Source organism: Cetorhinus maximus, unplaced genomic scaffold (assembly GCF_964194155.1).
Source record: "Cetorhinus maximus unplaced genomic scaffold, sCetMax3.hap1.1 HAP1_SCAFFOLD_4215, whole genome shotgun sequence".
Taxonomy (NCBI): Eukaryota; Metazoa; Chordata; class Chondrichthyes; order Lamniformes; family Cetorhinidae; genus Cetorhinus; species Cetorhinus maximus.
This window is the reverse complement of record NW_027600119.1, coordinates 25-15,979: the sequence shown is the minus strand read 5'-3', so window position 1 is coordinate 15,979 and position 15,955 is coordinate 25. Positions and strand designations below refer to the sequence as shown.

General features: G+C 59.6%; 1 protein-coding gene across 1 annotated transcript; it reads right to left on the bottom strand.

The window, feature by feature from the left end:
- Window positions 1–3,846: 3,846 nt before the first annotated feature.
- On the bottom strand, window positions 3,847–15,700 carry fam3a (FAM3 metabolism regulating signaling molecule A; the record flags this gene model as incomplete). Its single annotated transcript, XM_078538202.1, has 8 exons — window positions 3,847–3,948; window positions 6,382–6,508; window positions 6,597–6,687; window positions 10,900–10,950; window positions 11,237–11,295; window positions 13,826–13,949; window positions 14,261–14,284; window positions 15,590–15,700. Coding segments are annotated over 8 exons (677 nt in total), but the record flags the coding sequence as incomplete, so codon positions are not given.
- Between the last annotated feature and the right edge of the window lie 255 nt (window positions 15,701–15,955).

Genomic DNA, 15,955 nt, shown 5'->3' with positions numbered 1-15,955 from the left:
ACCCGTACCCCAGTGAGAGTTGGGTGGGACCCGTACCCCAGTGAGAGTTGGGTGGGACCCGTACCCCAGTGAGAGTCAGTGTGTGTGGGACCCGTACCCCAGTGAGAGTCAGTGTGTGTGTGGGACCCGTACCCCAGTGAGAGTCAGTGTGTGTGGGACCCGTACCCCAGTGAGAGTTGGGTGGGACCCGTACCCCAGTGAGAGTTGGGTGGGACCCGTACCCCAGTGAGAGTTGGGTGGGACCCGTACCCCAGTGAGAGTTGGGTGGGATATCTGGGTGTGGGGAGAGGGAAGGATTTGAATGAAGAATCTGACAGTTTCATTAAAAAAACACTTTTATTATCTATTGATAGAAACCAATGAATATGAAATTCATTTTGCAAAGCATTACAAAGCAGAGCTGACAGTACCCGATACATTTCACTAACTCCTGCCCTCTCCACTCAGTGAAACCACTGGGACAAGAGTTGGGAAACATTTCACTCTTCGATCCTTCCGTGTGATCGATGGTTTGGGGATGTCTGTTCCAAAAGGGTGAAGAATTTCAGGGTCGAATTGCCCACATTCCTGTCCTTGGAGCTCAGGTCTGGGGAGGTCATCGATGGGAGGGAGTCCACTCGATGGTAAGAGTTCCACCCCAGGCGGGTGATGTGAGAGGCGGAGATGGAGGGCGAGGATAGCAGGGAGTTCACAGCTGAAGGGTTACAGGTCACTCTCACCCTCTCTCTGATCCCAATCACATGTCCCAGGACCCCCCCCTCCACCCCACTGCTCAGCCAATCGCCCTTCACCGGGATCCATCCTCAGGGGATGGATCCACTTCGCTCTCTCCCCCCCCACCACACACAACAGCGGAGTTACCAACTCCATAGTGAAGGGTCTCGGAGAAAGCCCGGGCGGGTGGGCGGGCGGGCGAGAGGCAGGGGATGTGGGTGCCTGGGAGAGACAGGGAGAGGGAGGCAGAGAGGGAGAGAGTGAGTGAGCATGGGAGGGAGGGAGAGAGGAGGAGGAGTACAAGCCAGAGGGACAGAGGGCAGGGTGAGAGTGGGTGAGGGACAGAGGGGAGGATGGGAGGGTGAGAGGGACAGAGGGGAGGATGGGAGGGTGAGAGGGACAGAGGGTAGGGTGAGAGGGACAGAGCGTAGTGTGGGAGGGTGAGAGGGACAGAGGGTAGGGTGAGAGGGACAGAGGGGAGGGTGGGAGGGACAGAGGGGAGGGTGGGAGGGACAGAGGGGAGGGTGGGAGGGACAGAGGGGAGGGTGGGAGGGACAGAGGGGAGGGTGGGAGGGACAGAGGGGAGGGTGGGAGGGACAGAGGGTAGGGTGGGAGGGACAGAGGGGAGGGTGGGAGGGACAGAGGGGAGGGTGGGAGGGACAGAGGGGAGGGTGGGAGGGACAGAGGGTAGGGTGGGAGGGTGAGAGGGACAGAGGGTAGGGTGAGTGGGACAGAGGGGAGGGTGGGAGGGACAGAGGGGAGGGTGGGAGGGACAGAGGGGAGGGTGAGAGGGACAGAGGGTGAGAGGGACAGAGGGTGAGAGGGACAGAGGGTGAGAGGGACAGAGGGTGAGAGGGACAGAGGGTGAGAGGGACAGAGGGTGAGAGGGACAGAGGGTGAGAGGGACAGAGGGTGAGAGGGACAGAGGGTGAGAGGGACAGAGGGTGAGAGGGACAGAGGGTGAGAGGGACAGAGGGTGAGAGGGACAGAGGGTGAGAGGGACAGAGGGTGAGAGGGACAGAGGGTGAGAGGGACAGAGGGTGAGAGGGACAGAGGGTGAGAGGGACAGAGGGTGAGAGGGACAGAGGGTGAGAGGGACAGAGGGGAGGGTGAGAGGGACAGAGGGGAGGGTGGTAGGGACAGAGGGGAGGGTGAGAGGGACAGAGGGGAGGGTGAGAGGGACAGAGGGGAGGGTGGGAGAGTGAGTGGGACAGAGGGTGAGAGGGGCAGAGGGGAGGGGGGAGGGTGAGAGGGGGAGGGGGGAGGGTGAGAGGGACAGAGGGGAGGGTGGGAGGGTGAGGGACAGAGGGTGAGAGGGACAGAGGGGAGGGTGGGATGGACAGAGGGGCGGGTGGGATGGACAGAGGGGAGGGTGGGAGGGACAGAGGGGAGGGTGGGAGGGACAGAGGGGAGGGTGGGAGGGTGAGAGGGACAGAGGGGAGGGTGGAGGGACAGAGGGGAGGGTGGGAGGGACAGAGGGACAGAGGGTGAGAGGGACAGAGGGTGAGAGGGACAGAGGGGAGTGTGGGAGGGACAGAGGGGAGGGTGGGAGGGTGAGAGGGTAGGGTGGGAGGGTGAGTGGGACAGAGGGACAGAGGGTGAGAGGGACAGAGGGGAGGATGGGAAGGTGGGAGGGACAGAGGGGAGGGTGGGAGGGACAGAGGGGAGGGTGGGAGGGACAGAGGGGAGGGTGGGAGGGACAGAGGGGAGGGTGGGAGGGTCAGAGGGGAGGGTGGGAGGGACAGAGGGGAGGGTGTGAGGGACAGAGGGTATTGGGGAGGGTGAGAGGGTGTGAGGGACAGAGGGGAGGGTGTGAGGGACAGAGGGGAGGGTGGGAAGGTGGGAGGGACAGAGGGGAGGGTGGGAGGGACAGAGGGGAGGGTGTGAGGGACAGAGGGTATTGGGGAGGGTGAGAGGGTGTGAGGGACAGAGGGGAGGGTGTGAGGGACAGAGGGACAGAGGGGAGGGTGGGAGGGACAGAGGGGAGGGTGGGAAGGTGGGAGGGACAGAGGGGAGGGTGTGAGGGACAGAGGGGAGGGTGGGAAGGTGGGAGGGACAGAGGGGAGGGTGTGAGGGACAGAGGGGAGGGTGTGAGGGACAGAGGGGAGGGTGGGAAGGTGGGAGGGACAGAGGGGAGGGTGTGAGGGACAGAGGGTATTGGGGAGGGTGAGAGGGTGTGAGGGACAGAGGGGAGGGTGTGAGGGACAGAGGGACAGAGGGGAGGGTGGGAGGGACAGAGGGACAGAGGGGAGGGTGAGAGGGACAGAGGGGAGGGTGTGAGGGACAGAGGGGAGGGTGGGAGGGTCAGAGGGGAGGGTGGGAGGGACAGAGGGACAGAGGGGAGGGTGAGAGGGACAGAGGGGAGGGTGAGAGGGACAGAGGGGAGGGTGAGAGGGACAGAGGGGAGGGTGGGAGGGACAGAGGGGAGGGTGAGAGGGACAGAGGGGAGGGTGTGAGGGACAGAGGGGAGGGTGGGAGGGTCAGAGGGGAGGGTGGGAGGGACAGAGGGACAGAGGGGAGGGTGAGAGGGACAGAGGGGAGGGTGAGAGGGACAGAGGGGAGGGTGGGAGGGTCAGAGGGGAGGGTGGGAGGGACAGAGGGAAAAAGGGGAGGGTGAGAGGGACAGAGGGGAGGGTGTGAGGGACAGAGGGTATTGGGGAGGGTGGGAGGGACAGAGGGACAGAGGGTAGGGTGGGAGGGACAGAGGGACAGAGGGTAGGGGGGAGGGTGGGAGGGACAGAGGGTAGGGGGGAGGGTGGGAGGGACAGAGGGACAGAGGGTAGGGGGGAGGGTGGGAGGGTGAGAGGGACAGAGGGACAGAGGGTAGGGGGGAGGGTGGGAGGGACAGAGGGTAGGGGGGAGGGACAGAGGGACAGAGGGACAGAGGGTAGGGGGAGGGTGAGTGCCTGTGAACTGTGGGTCCTCACACAAGGCAGGGGGTGGGGAAGCTGTACCTGTCCTGAGAATATCGTCTCCGAGAGCGAGGACTGTCCAAGAGGTGAAAGGTTACTGAGTGACCATGAGGACTGGCCGTCTGCTACCGGATTCGCTGAGCTCCATACAAATCCCTCCAATAGCTGCTGGCCCCGAGTCGTGGGGCCCGAGTTGCCCTCTCTGCTGTGGGAGGAGGTGCTGAGATTGGGGTCATGCCTGTTTGTGTGGGATACAGCCCTCGATCTGAACAGCCTCCGGCCAACCCTCATATTTATTTACGTTCTTGTCGTTCTTGATGTGCTGCCGGGGAACAGGAGCAGGATCAGAGAGAGAAACAAACAACATCCAAACAGACTGGGGATAGAAACAGGCCATTCAGCCCCTCTCCAGCCTGTTACACAGCAACAGGAGGCCATTCAGCCCCTCTCCAGCCTGTTACACAGCAACAGGAGGAGGCCATTCAGCCCCTCTCCAGCCTGTTACACAGGAACAGGAGGAGGCCATTCAGCCCCTCTCCAGCCTGTTACACAGCAACAGGAGGAGGCCATTCAGCCCCTCTCCAGCCTGTTACACAGCAACAGGAGGAGGCCATTCAGCCCCTCTCCAGCCTGTTACACAGGAACAGGAGGAGGCCATTCAGCCCCTCTCCAGCCTGTTACACAGGAACAGGTTCTGCCCCACCTTGTTCTGGGCTCCCACCAGCCTCTCTCTCTCTCTCTCTCTCTATTGACCCTGTCCAGTCCTTTCACCACCTTCAACCCCTCGATGAGATGATCACCCCTTCGACACTCGAGGGGAACACAAGCCCCGGTCTGTGTGTGAGACCTGTCCCCACCCCCCGGAATTTAACCCTTTCTCTCCCCCACCCCCGGGATGGTTCCGGTGAATCAGCACTGGCCCCCTCTCCGAGGCCGACACATCCCTCCAGAGGAGCGGGGCCCAGAACCGAACCCAGTTACTACACCCCTCCGATGGTGGGGGGTGTGAGCAGAGCTCTGTCCAGCTGGGGCAATAACTCCCAGTCCTTTATAATCACAGACCCTTTCGCCAAAAACGAACAACACTCCAATCGCCTTTGGGTTCATTTTGTACCTGTTCACCAGCTTTTAGAGATCCCTGCATTTGACATATCTCCCATCCCTTAGTGAGAGTCAGTGTGTGTGTGGGACCCGTACCCCAGTGAGAGTCAGTGTGTGTGTGGGACCCGTACCCCAGTGAGAGTCAGTGTGTGTGTGGGACCCGTACCCCAGTGAGAGTCAGTGTGTGTGTGTGGGACCCGTACCCCAGTGAGAGTCAGTGTGTGTGTGTGGGACCCGTACCCCAGTGAGAGTCAGTGTGTGTGGGACCCGTACCCCAGTGAGAGTCAGTGTGTGTGTGTGACCCGTACCCCAGTGAGAGTCAGTGTGTGTGTGGGACCCGTACCCCAGTGAGAGTCAGTGTGTGTGTGTGGGACCCGTACCCCAGTGAGAGTCAGTGTGTGTGGGACCCGTACCCCAGTGAGAGTCAGTGTGTGTGTGTGGGACCCGTACCCCAGTGAGAGTCAGTGTGTGTGGGACCCGTACCCCAGTGAGAGTCAGTGTGTGTGTGGGACCCATACCCCAGTGAGAGTCAGTGTGTGTGTGGGACCCGTACCCCAGTGAGAGTCAGTGTGTGTGTGTGGGACCCGTACCCCAGTGAGAGTCAGTGTGTGTGGGACCCGTACCCCAGTGAGAGTCAGTGTGTGTGTGTGGGACCCGTACCCCAGTGAGAGTCAGTGTGTGTGGGACCCGTACCCCAGTGAGAGTCAGTGTGTGTGGGACCCGTACCCCAGTGAGAGTCAGTGTGTGTGTGGGACCCGTACCCCAGTGAGAGTCAGTGTGTGTGGGGCCCGTACCCCAGTGAGAGTCAGTGTGTGTGTGGGACCCGTACCCCAGTGAGTGTCAGTGTGTGTGTGGGACCCGTACCCCAGTGAGAGTCAGTGTGTGTGTGGGACCCGTACCCCAGTGAGAGTCAGTGTGTGTGTGGGACCCGTACCCCAGTGAGAGTCAGTGTGTGTGGGACCCGTACCCCAGTGAGAGTCAGTGTGTGTGTGTGACCCGTACCCCAGTGAGAGTCAGTGTGTGTGTGAGACCCGTACCCCAGTGAGAGTCAGTGTGTGTGTGGGACCCGTACCCCAGCGAGAGTCAGTGTGTGTGTGGGACCCGTACCCCAGCGAGAGTCAGTGTGTGTGGGACCCGTACCCCAGTGAGAGTCAGTGTGTGTGTGGGACCCGTACCCCAGTGAGAGTCAGTGTATGTGGGACCCGTACCCCAGTGAGAGTCAGTGTGTGTGTGGGACCCGTACCCCAGTGAGAGTCAGTGTGTGTGGGACCCGTACCCCAGTGAGAGTCAGTGTGTGTGTGGGACCCGTACCCCAGTGAGAGTCAGTGTGTGTGTGGGACCCATACCCCAGTGAGAGTCAGTGTGTGTATGGGACCCATACCCCAGTGAGAGTCAGTGTGTGCGTGTGACCCGTACCCCAGTGAGAGTCAGTGTGTGTGTGGGACCCGTACCCCAGTGAGAGTCAGTGTGTGTGGGACCCGTACCCCAGTGAGAGTCAGTGTGTGTGGGACCCGTACCCCAGTGAGAGTCAGTGTGTGTGTGGGACCCGTACCCCAGTGAGAGTCAGTGTGTGTGGGACCCGTACCCCAGTGAGAGTCAGTGTGTGTGGATCGAGATGAAGACAGTAGGAGTGAAATGCAAACTGTTTTTGTACCTGTTCGAAGGGACTTTTATTCTCAATTCCTTTCGCTCCCACGAACACCCAGCTGTCCCGGAAGCCGAGGACGTTAATCGCTTTGCTGCCCAGCTCATTAAATATCTTCCGCCCTTCCTCATTCATCCTGTAAGATACAACACACAGAAAGTACAGAGAGCGGCAGCCGGAGCGGGAACTGGAACCAGACCGACAAGGAATCTCCTTTCACCTACTTTGTTGCAGGGTCATCGAACGATGCCACAAACACCAGCGTTCCTTCATAAACCGGCCGCAGGAACTTCAACAATTCATTAATCCCAGTGTCTGTGAACACATTCAGAGCACAATTGGACACAATTAATCACAGCTAGAGCATCCCCAATGACTGTCAGTGTTCACAGAAACACAGCATATCACACGGCACACTGTCCCACTGGAAACCCCGCTGTCCCACTGGAAAACCCCGCTGTCCCACTGGAAAACCCCGCTGGCCCACTGGAAAACCCACTGGCCCACTGGAAAACCCACTGGCCCACTGGAAAACCCACTGTCCCACTGGAAAACCCACTGTCCCACTGGAAAACCCACTGTCCCACTGGAAAACCCACTGTCCACAGTCACACTGGAAAACCCACTGGAAAACCCACTGTCCACAGTCCCACTGGAAAACCCACTGTCCACAGTCCCACTGGAAAACCCACTGTCCCCAAACCCCACTGTCCACTCTCCCACTGGACCCAAACCCCACTGTCCACTCTCCCACTGGACCCAAACCCCACTGTCCCACTGGAAACCCCACTGTCCCACTGGACCCAAACTCCACTGTCCCACTGGAAACCCCACTGTCCCACTGGAAACCCCACTGTCCCACTGGAAACCCCACTGTCCCACTGGACCCAAACCCCACTGTCCCACTGGAAAACCCACTGTCCCACTGGACCCAAACCCCACGGTCCCACTGGAAAACCCACTGTCCCTAAACTCCACTGTCCCACTGGAAACCCCACTGTTCCCAAACCCCACTGTCCCACTGGACCCAAACCCCACTGTCCCACTGGAAAACCCACTGGAAAACCCACTGTCCCCCATCCCACTGGACCCAAACTCCACTGTTCACAATCCCACTGGACCCAAAAACCACTGTCCCCAAACCCCACTGTCCACTGTCCCACCGGACCCAAACTCCACTGTTCACAATCCCACTGGACCCAAACCCCACTGTCCACCGGACCCAAACCCCACTGTCCACTCTCCCACTGGACCCAAACCCCACTGTCCACTATCCCACTGGACCCAATCGCCACTGTCCACTATCCCACTGGACCCAATCGCCACTGTCCACTATCCCACTGGACCCAAACCCCATTGCCCACTATCCCACTGGACCCAATCCCCACTGTCCACTGGAGGCAAACCTCGCTGCCCAACATCCCAACGGAAACCCCACCGTCCACTATCCCACTGGACCCAATCCCCACTGTCCACTGGAGGCAAACCCCGCTGCCCACCATCCCACTGGAAACCCCACTGTCCACTATCCCACTGGACACAAACCCTACTGTCCACTATCCCACTGGACCCAAACCCCACTTTTCACTGGACCCAAACCCCACTGTCCACTGGACCCAAACCCCACTGTCCACTGGACCCAAACCCCACTCTCCACTGGACCCAAACCCCACTCTCCACTGGACCCAAACCCCACTCTCCACTGGACCCAAACCCCACTCTCCACTGGACCCAAACCCCACTGTCCACTGGACCCAAACCCCACTGTCCACTGGACCCAAACCCCACTGTCCACTGGACCCAAACCCCACTGTCCACTGGACCCAAACCCCACTGTCCACTGGACCCAAACCCCACTGTCCACTGGACCCAAACCCCACTGTCCACTGGACCCAAACCCCACTGTCCACTGGACCCAAACCCCACTGTCCACTGGACCCAAACCCCACTGTCCACTGGACCCAAACCCCACTGTCCACTGGACCCAAACCCCACTGTCCACTGGACCCAAATCCCACTGTCCACTATCCCACTGGACCCAAACCCCACTGTCCACTATCCCACTGGACCCAAACCCCACTGTCCAGTATCCTACTGGACCCAAACCCCACTGTCCAGTATCCTACTGGTCCCAAACCCCACTGTGCACTATCCCACTGGTCCCAAACCCCACTGAACCGTCCCACTGGACTCAATCCCACTGAGCCCAAACCTCACTGTACACAATCCCAATGGACTCAATCCCCTTCCCGTTCACCCACTGTACACAATCCCAATGGACTCAATCCCCTTCCCGTTCACTCCCACTGTACACAATCCCAATGGACCCAAACCCCTTCCCGTTCACTCCCACTGTACACAACCCCAATGGACCCAAACCCCTTCCCGTTCACTCCCACTGTACACAATCCCAATGGACCCAAACCCCTTCCTGTTCATATCACTGTGCACAATCCCAAAGGACCCAAACCCCTTCCCGTTCACTCCCACGGTACACAATCCCAATGGACTCAAACCCCTTCCCGTTGACTCCCACTGTACACAATCCCAATGGACCCAAACCCCTTCCCGTTCACTCCCACTGTACACAATCCCAATGGACCCAAACCCCTTCCCGTTCACTCCCACTGTACACAATCCCAATGGAACCAAACCCCTTCCCGTTCACTCCCACGGTACACAATCCCAATGGAACCAAACCCCTTCCCGTTCACTCCCACTGTACACAATCCCAATGGAACCAAAACCCTTCCCGTTCACTCCCACTGTACACAATCCCAATGGACCCAAACCCCTTCCCGTTCACTCCCACTGTACACAATCCCAACAGACCCAAAACCCTTCCCGTTCACTCCCACCGTACACAATCCCAATGGACCCAAACCCCTTCCCGTTCACTCCCACTGTACACAATCCCAATGGACCAACAACCCCTTCCCGTTCACTCCCACTGTACACAATCCCAATGGACCCCAACCCCTTCCCGTTCAGTCCCACTGTACACAATCCCAATGGACCCAAACCCTTTCCCGTTCACTCCCACTGTACACAATCCCAATGGACCCAAACCCCTTCCCGTTCACTCCCACTGTACACAATCCCAATGGAATCAAACCCCTTCCCGTTCACTCCCACTGTCCACAATCCCAATGGACCCAAACCCCTTCCCGTTCACTCCCACTGTACACAATCCCAATGGAACCAAACCCCTTCCCGTTCACTCCCACTGTCCACAATCCCAATGGACCCAAACCCCTTCCCGTTCACTCCCACTGTACACAATCCCAATGGACCCAAACCCCTTCCCATTCACACCCACTGTACACAATCCCAATGGGCCCAAATCCCTTCCCGTTCACTCCCACTGTCCACAATCCCAATGGACCCAAACCCCTTCCCATTCACTCCCACTGTACACAATCCCAATGGACCCAAACCCCTTCCCGTTCACTCCCACTGTACACAATCCCAATGGACCCAAACCCCTTCCCATTCACTCCCACTGTACACAATCCCAATGGACCCAAACCCCTTCCCGTTGACTCCCACTGTCCACAATCCCAATGGACACAAACCCCTTCCCGTTCACTCCCACTGTACACAATCCCAATGGATCCAAACCCCTTCCCGTTCACTCCCACTGTACACAATCCCAACGGACCCAAACCCCTTCCCGATCACTCCCACTGTACACAATCCCAATGGACCCAAACCCCTTCCCGATCACTCCCACTGTACACAATCCCAATGGATCCAAACCCCTTCCCGATCACTCCCACTGTACACAATCCCAATGAACCCAAACCCCTTCCCGTTCACTCCTACTGTACACAATCCCAATGGACCCACACCCCTTCCCGTTCACTCCCACTGTACACAATCCCAATGGACCCAAACCCCTTCCCGTTCACTCCCACTGTACACAATCCCAATGGACCCAAACCCCTTCTCATTCACTCCCACTGTACACAATCCCAATGAACCCAAACCCCTTCCCGTTCACTCCCACTGTACACAATCCCAGTGGACCCAAACCCCTTCCCGATCACTCCCACTGTACACAATCCCAATGGATCCAAACCCCTTCCCGATCACTCCCACTGTACACAATCCCAATGAACCCAAACCCCTTCCCGTTCACTCCTACTGTACACAATCCCAATGGACCCAAACCCCTTCCCGTTCACTCCCACTGTACACAATCCCAATGGACCCAAACCCCTTCCCCTTCACTCCCACCGTACACAATCCCAATGGACCCACGCCCCTTCCCGTTCACTCCCACTGTACACAATCCCAATGGACCCAAACCCCTTCCCGTTCACTCCCACCGTACACAATCCCAATGGACCCAAACCCCTTCCCGTTCACTCCCACTGTACACAATCCCAATGGACCCAAACCCCTTCCCGTTCTCTCCCACTGTACACAATCCCAATGGACCCAAACCCCTTCCCGTTCACTCCCACTGTACACAATCCCAATGGACCCAAACCCCTTCTCATTCACTCTCTTTCCAGGTCTTACCTCCAGCCCACATGTCAAAGAATTTTGCGTCCATTAATTCCCCGGTGACCCCTGGAGAGATTTATGGATAAAGGGAATAATTAGTGAGAAACACTGGGAGCTCAGAGAAGATTCAATTCGCAGCAAAGTAACGTAAATAGATCGGAGTTCGGAGATTCTCCAGCAATCACATTCCAGCAGTGAGTGTATCTCCCTCCCCGGGGGTGGGGGGCTGTGAATCTGAGGGTCTCACTCACACGGAGACAGGGAGTGACCCTCCCTCCCCCTCCCCCCAGGGAGTGACCCTCCCTCCCCCTCCCCCAGCCCCTTGCTCCGACGCTGGGAGTTCGGCTCCTACCGTTCACCAGGGCAATGTTCAGTCCTCGCCCCACATTGTTCTTCACGCTGCTCATTAACCTGGAAGCAGAGAATCGAAGGGTTCAAATCGAGGTTGAGTCACATCTGGAGGAGAACTGGGCATGGAGAGGGGGGAGTGCTTAGAACACAGGGAGAGAAAGCGCCAGCAGGTGGGAGAGAGGGGGAGAGGCCTGGAGGGGAGAGAGGGAGGGAGGGAGAGGGACGGAGGGGAGAGAGGGAGGGAGGGAGAGGCCTGGAGGGGAGAGAGGAAAGGAGGGAGAGGGACGGAGGGGAGAGAGGGAGGGAGGGAGAGGGACGGAGGGGAGAGAGGGAGGGAGGGAGAGGCCTGGAGGGGAGAGAGGAAAGGAGGGAGAGGGACGGAGGGGAGAGAGGGAAGGAGGGAGAGGCCTGGAGGGGAGAGAGGAAAGGAGGGAGAGGGACGGAGGGGAGAGAGGGAAGGAGGGAGAGGCTCGGAGGGGAGAGAGGGAAGGAGGGAGAGGGACGGAGGGGAGAGAGGGAAGGAGGGAGAGGCCTGGAGGGGAGAGAGGAAAGGAGGGAGAGGGACGGAGGGGAGAGAGGGAAGGAGGGAGAGGCTCGGAGGGGAGAGAGGGAAGGAGGGAGAGGCTCGGAGGGGAGAGAGGGAAGGAGGGAGAGGCTCGGAGGGGAGAGAGGGAAGGAGGGAGAGGCTCGGAGGGGAGAAAGGGAGGGAGGGTGGTGGCTGGAGAGGAGGGTGGTGGCCAGAGGTTGGGGGGGCAGTTAGAGGGGGCCAGATGGGGTTGGAGGAGGATAGAGGGGGGTTGGGGGAACAGATATAGGAGGCCGAGGGCCGGAGAGAGGACGACAGTGGGGGGCGTGGTGAGGGGGGTTTGGGGCCCGGGGGAGCAGAGGAAGGGGACAGGGACGGGGGGTGGGGGTAGGCGGAGAGGAGAAGTGGGGGGAGGTCGGGGGGGCATGAGAAAGTAAAGAGCACGTATAAAGCACCGGGGGGAACAGACAGGCAGGGAGCGTGTGTAACATACAGGGGGAACAGACAGGCCGGGAGCGTGTGTAACACACAGGGGTAGCAGACAGGCAGGGAGCGTGTGTAACACACAGGGGGAGCAGACAGGCAGAGAGCATGTGTAACACACAGGGGGGAACAGACAGGTAGGGAGCGTGTGTAACATACAGGGGGAACAGACAGGCAGGGAGCGTGTGTAACACACAGGGGGAGCAGACAGGCAGGGAGCGTGTGTAACACACAGGGGGAGCAGACAGGCAGAGAGCGTGTGTAACACACAGGGGGAGCAGACAGGCAGGGAGCGTGTGTAACACACAGGGGGAGCAGACAGGCAGGGAGCGTGTGTAACACACAGGGGGAACAGACAGGCAGGGAGTGTGTGTAACACACAGGGGGAGCAGACAGGCAGGGAGCGTGTGTAACACACAGGGGGGAACAGACAGGCAGGGAGCGTGTGTAACACACAGGGGGAACAGACAGGCAGGGAGCGTGTGTAACACACAGGGGGAGCAGACAGGCAGGGAGCGTGTGTAACACACAGGGGGAGCAGACAGGCAGGGAGCGTGTGTAACACACAGGGGGAGCAGACAGGCAGAGAGCGTGTGTAAAGCACCGGGGGAGCAGACAGGCAGAGAGCGTGTGTAAAGCACCGGGGGAGCAGACAGGCAGGGAGCGTGTGTAACACACAGGGGGAACAGACAGGCAGGGAGCGTGTGTAACACACAGGGGGAACAGACAGGCAGAGAGCGTGTGTAACACACAGGGGGAACAGACAGGCAGAGAGCGTGTGTAACACACAGGGGGAGCAGACAGGCAGGGAGTGTGTGTCGCACACAGGGGGAGCAGACAGGCAGGGAGCGTGTGTAACACACAGGGGGAGCAGACAGGCAGGGAGCATGTGTAACACACAGGAGGAGCAGACAGGCAGGGAGCGTGTGTAACACACAGGGGGGTGTAGACAGGCAGGGAGCGTGTGTAACACACAGGGGGAGCAGACAGGCAGAGAGCGTGTGTAACACAGGGGGAGCAGACAGGCAGAGAGCGTGTGTAACACAGGGGGAGCAGACAGGCAGGGAGCGTGTGTAACACACAGGGGAGCAGACAGGCAGAGAGCGTGTGTAACACACAGGGGGAGCAGACAGGCAGAGAGCGTGTGTAACACACAGTGGGAGCAGACAGGCAGGGAGCGTGTGCAACACACAGGGGGAGCAGACAGGCAGACAGCGTGTGTAACACACAGGGGGAGCAGACAGGCAGAGGGCGTGTGTAACACACAGGGGGAGCAGACAGGCAGAGAGCGTGTGCAACACACAGGGGGAGCAGACAGGCAGAGAGCGTGTGTAACACACAGGGGGAGCAGACAGGCAGAAAGCGTGTGTAACACACAGGGGGAGCAGACAGGCAGACAGCGTGTGTAACACACAGGGGGAGCAGACAGGCAGAGAGCGTGTGTAACACACAGGGGGAGCAGACAGGCAGAGAGCGTGTGTAACACACAGGGGGGAGCGGACAGGCAGAGAGCGTGTGTAACACACAGGGGGAGCAGACAGGCAGAGAGTGTGTGTAACACACAGATACTCCGTTACTCACACTTGATCGTCCATGCAGAACTTTGGGCCGATGACATTCGCTGCCCCACTGACAATACGAAAAGCAAAGTGTTTGTCTGGACAAGGCATTGGCAAACCGCACTTATATTTCCTGGGTTTACTCTCTGCAGAGGGCAAAGGGCAGAGGTTACCAGTGGCATCTGACCCTTCCCTGCTGGTTCGACACAACTACCTCCACCTATCGGGGAGGTGGGGCAAAGCGGGTAGGGGAGGGGGAGGGGGAAGGAAGGAAAGGCGAAGGGGGCCCAAGAGGAGTCTGGGGGCCAGTGGGGGTGGGGAGGCACAGCAGGCAGTCTCGCTCGACACCATTCCCTAGGCACTGGTTAATTTGCCGCTCTCCGAGTTACTGACCCACCTCTCCGGCAGTGTTATCACTCGGGACTGGACACCATGCATCCTGGAGTCAGGGACTTACCGGGAGTTGGGAGCTCCTGATGACCTGCAGGAGGGAGAGAGAGAGGGAGGGAGGATGGGCGAGAGAGGGGGAGAGTGAGAGGTGAGAGAGGGAGAGCGAGAGGGGGAGAGAGAAAGGTGAGAGAGGGGGGAGAGCAAGAGGTGAGAGAGGGGGGAGAGCGAGAGGTGAGAGAGAGGGGAGAGCGAGAGGTGAGAGAGGGAGAGTGAGAGAGGGGGGAGAGTGAGAGAGGGGGGAGAGTGAGAGAGGGGGGAGAGTGAGAGAGGGGGGAGAGTGAGAGAGGGGGGAGAGTGAGAGAGGGGGGAGAGCGAGAGGGGGGGGAGAGCGAGAGGGGGGGGAGAGCGAGAGGGGGGAGAGGGGGGAGAGCGAGAGGTGAGAGAGGGAGGGAGGATGGGTGAGAGAGGGGGAGAGTGAGAGGTGAGAGAGGGAGGGAGGATGGGTGAGAGAGGGGGAGAGTGAGAGGTGAGAGAGCAAGAGGTGAGAGAGGGGGGAGAGCGAGAGGTGAGAGAGGGAGGGAGGATGGGCAAGAGAGGGGGGAGAGCGAGAGGTGAGAGAGCGAGAGGTGAGAGAGGTGGGAGAGCGAGAGGTGAGAGAGCGAGAGGGGGGAGAGCGAGAGGGGGGAGAGCGAGAGGGGGGAGAGCGAGAGGGGGGAGAGCGAGAGGTGAGAGAGGTGGGAGAGCGAGAGGTGAGAGAGCGAGAGGGGGGAGAGCGAGAGGGGGGAGAGCGAGAGGTGAGAGAGCGAGAGGTGAGAGAGGTGGGAGAGCGAGAGGTGGGAGAGCGAGAGGTGAGAGAGCGAGAGGGGGGAGAGCGAGAGGGGGGAGAGCGAGAGGGGGGAGAGCGAGAGGGGGGAGAGCGAGAGGGGGGAGAGCGAGAGGGGGGAGAGCGAGAGGGGGGAGAGCGAGGGGGGGAGAGCGAGAAGGGGGAGTGAGATGAGGGGGGAGGAGGGGAGAGAGAAGGGGAGAGGGAGAGCGAGAGGGGGGAGTGAGATGAGGGGAGGGGAGAGAGAAAACGTGTTAATGTTTGTTTACAGACTCTGTGCAGCCAGACGACAATCCAAAAAACAGAATCCGACCGAACAATAATCAGACCCGACTGGTCCTGTCTCCGACGCAGACGGTCCCTGTCTCTGACGCAGACGGTCCCCGCCCCCATCACAGACGGTCCCGTCTCCGACGCAGACGGTCCCTGTCTCCGACGCAGACGGTCCCTGTCTCCGACGCAGATGGTCCCCGTCCCCGACGCAGACAGTCCACTGGGCACTGTCGGGACACTGGGCAGTGAGAACGAGCATGCCCCGATTCCAGCCTCCCCACAGGCCCCAGCCGGACTCACCAATCAGCAGCTGTTGCAGTCGGTGAAGCGCATTCTCGTGCCCCAGCAGCACACTTCCCAAAATCCACGTCACAACCACAGTCACAACAATGGCCAGAATCCTGAGCGACCCTGTGAACGAGAGAGAGACACAACACGGAGATCGGTATCACCACGAGATCAAAGCCGTACTGTACCCCAGTGTTACACAGTGACAGACCCGTCCCCACCAGTACTGTACCCCAGTGTTATACAGTGACAGACCCGTCCCCACCAGTACTGTACCCCAGTGTTATACAGTGACAGACCCGTCCCCACCAGTACTGTACCCCAGTGTTATACAGTGACAGACCCGTCCCCACCAGTACTGTACCCCAGTGTTATACA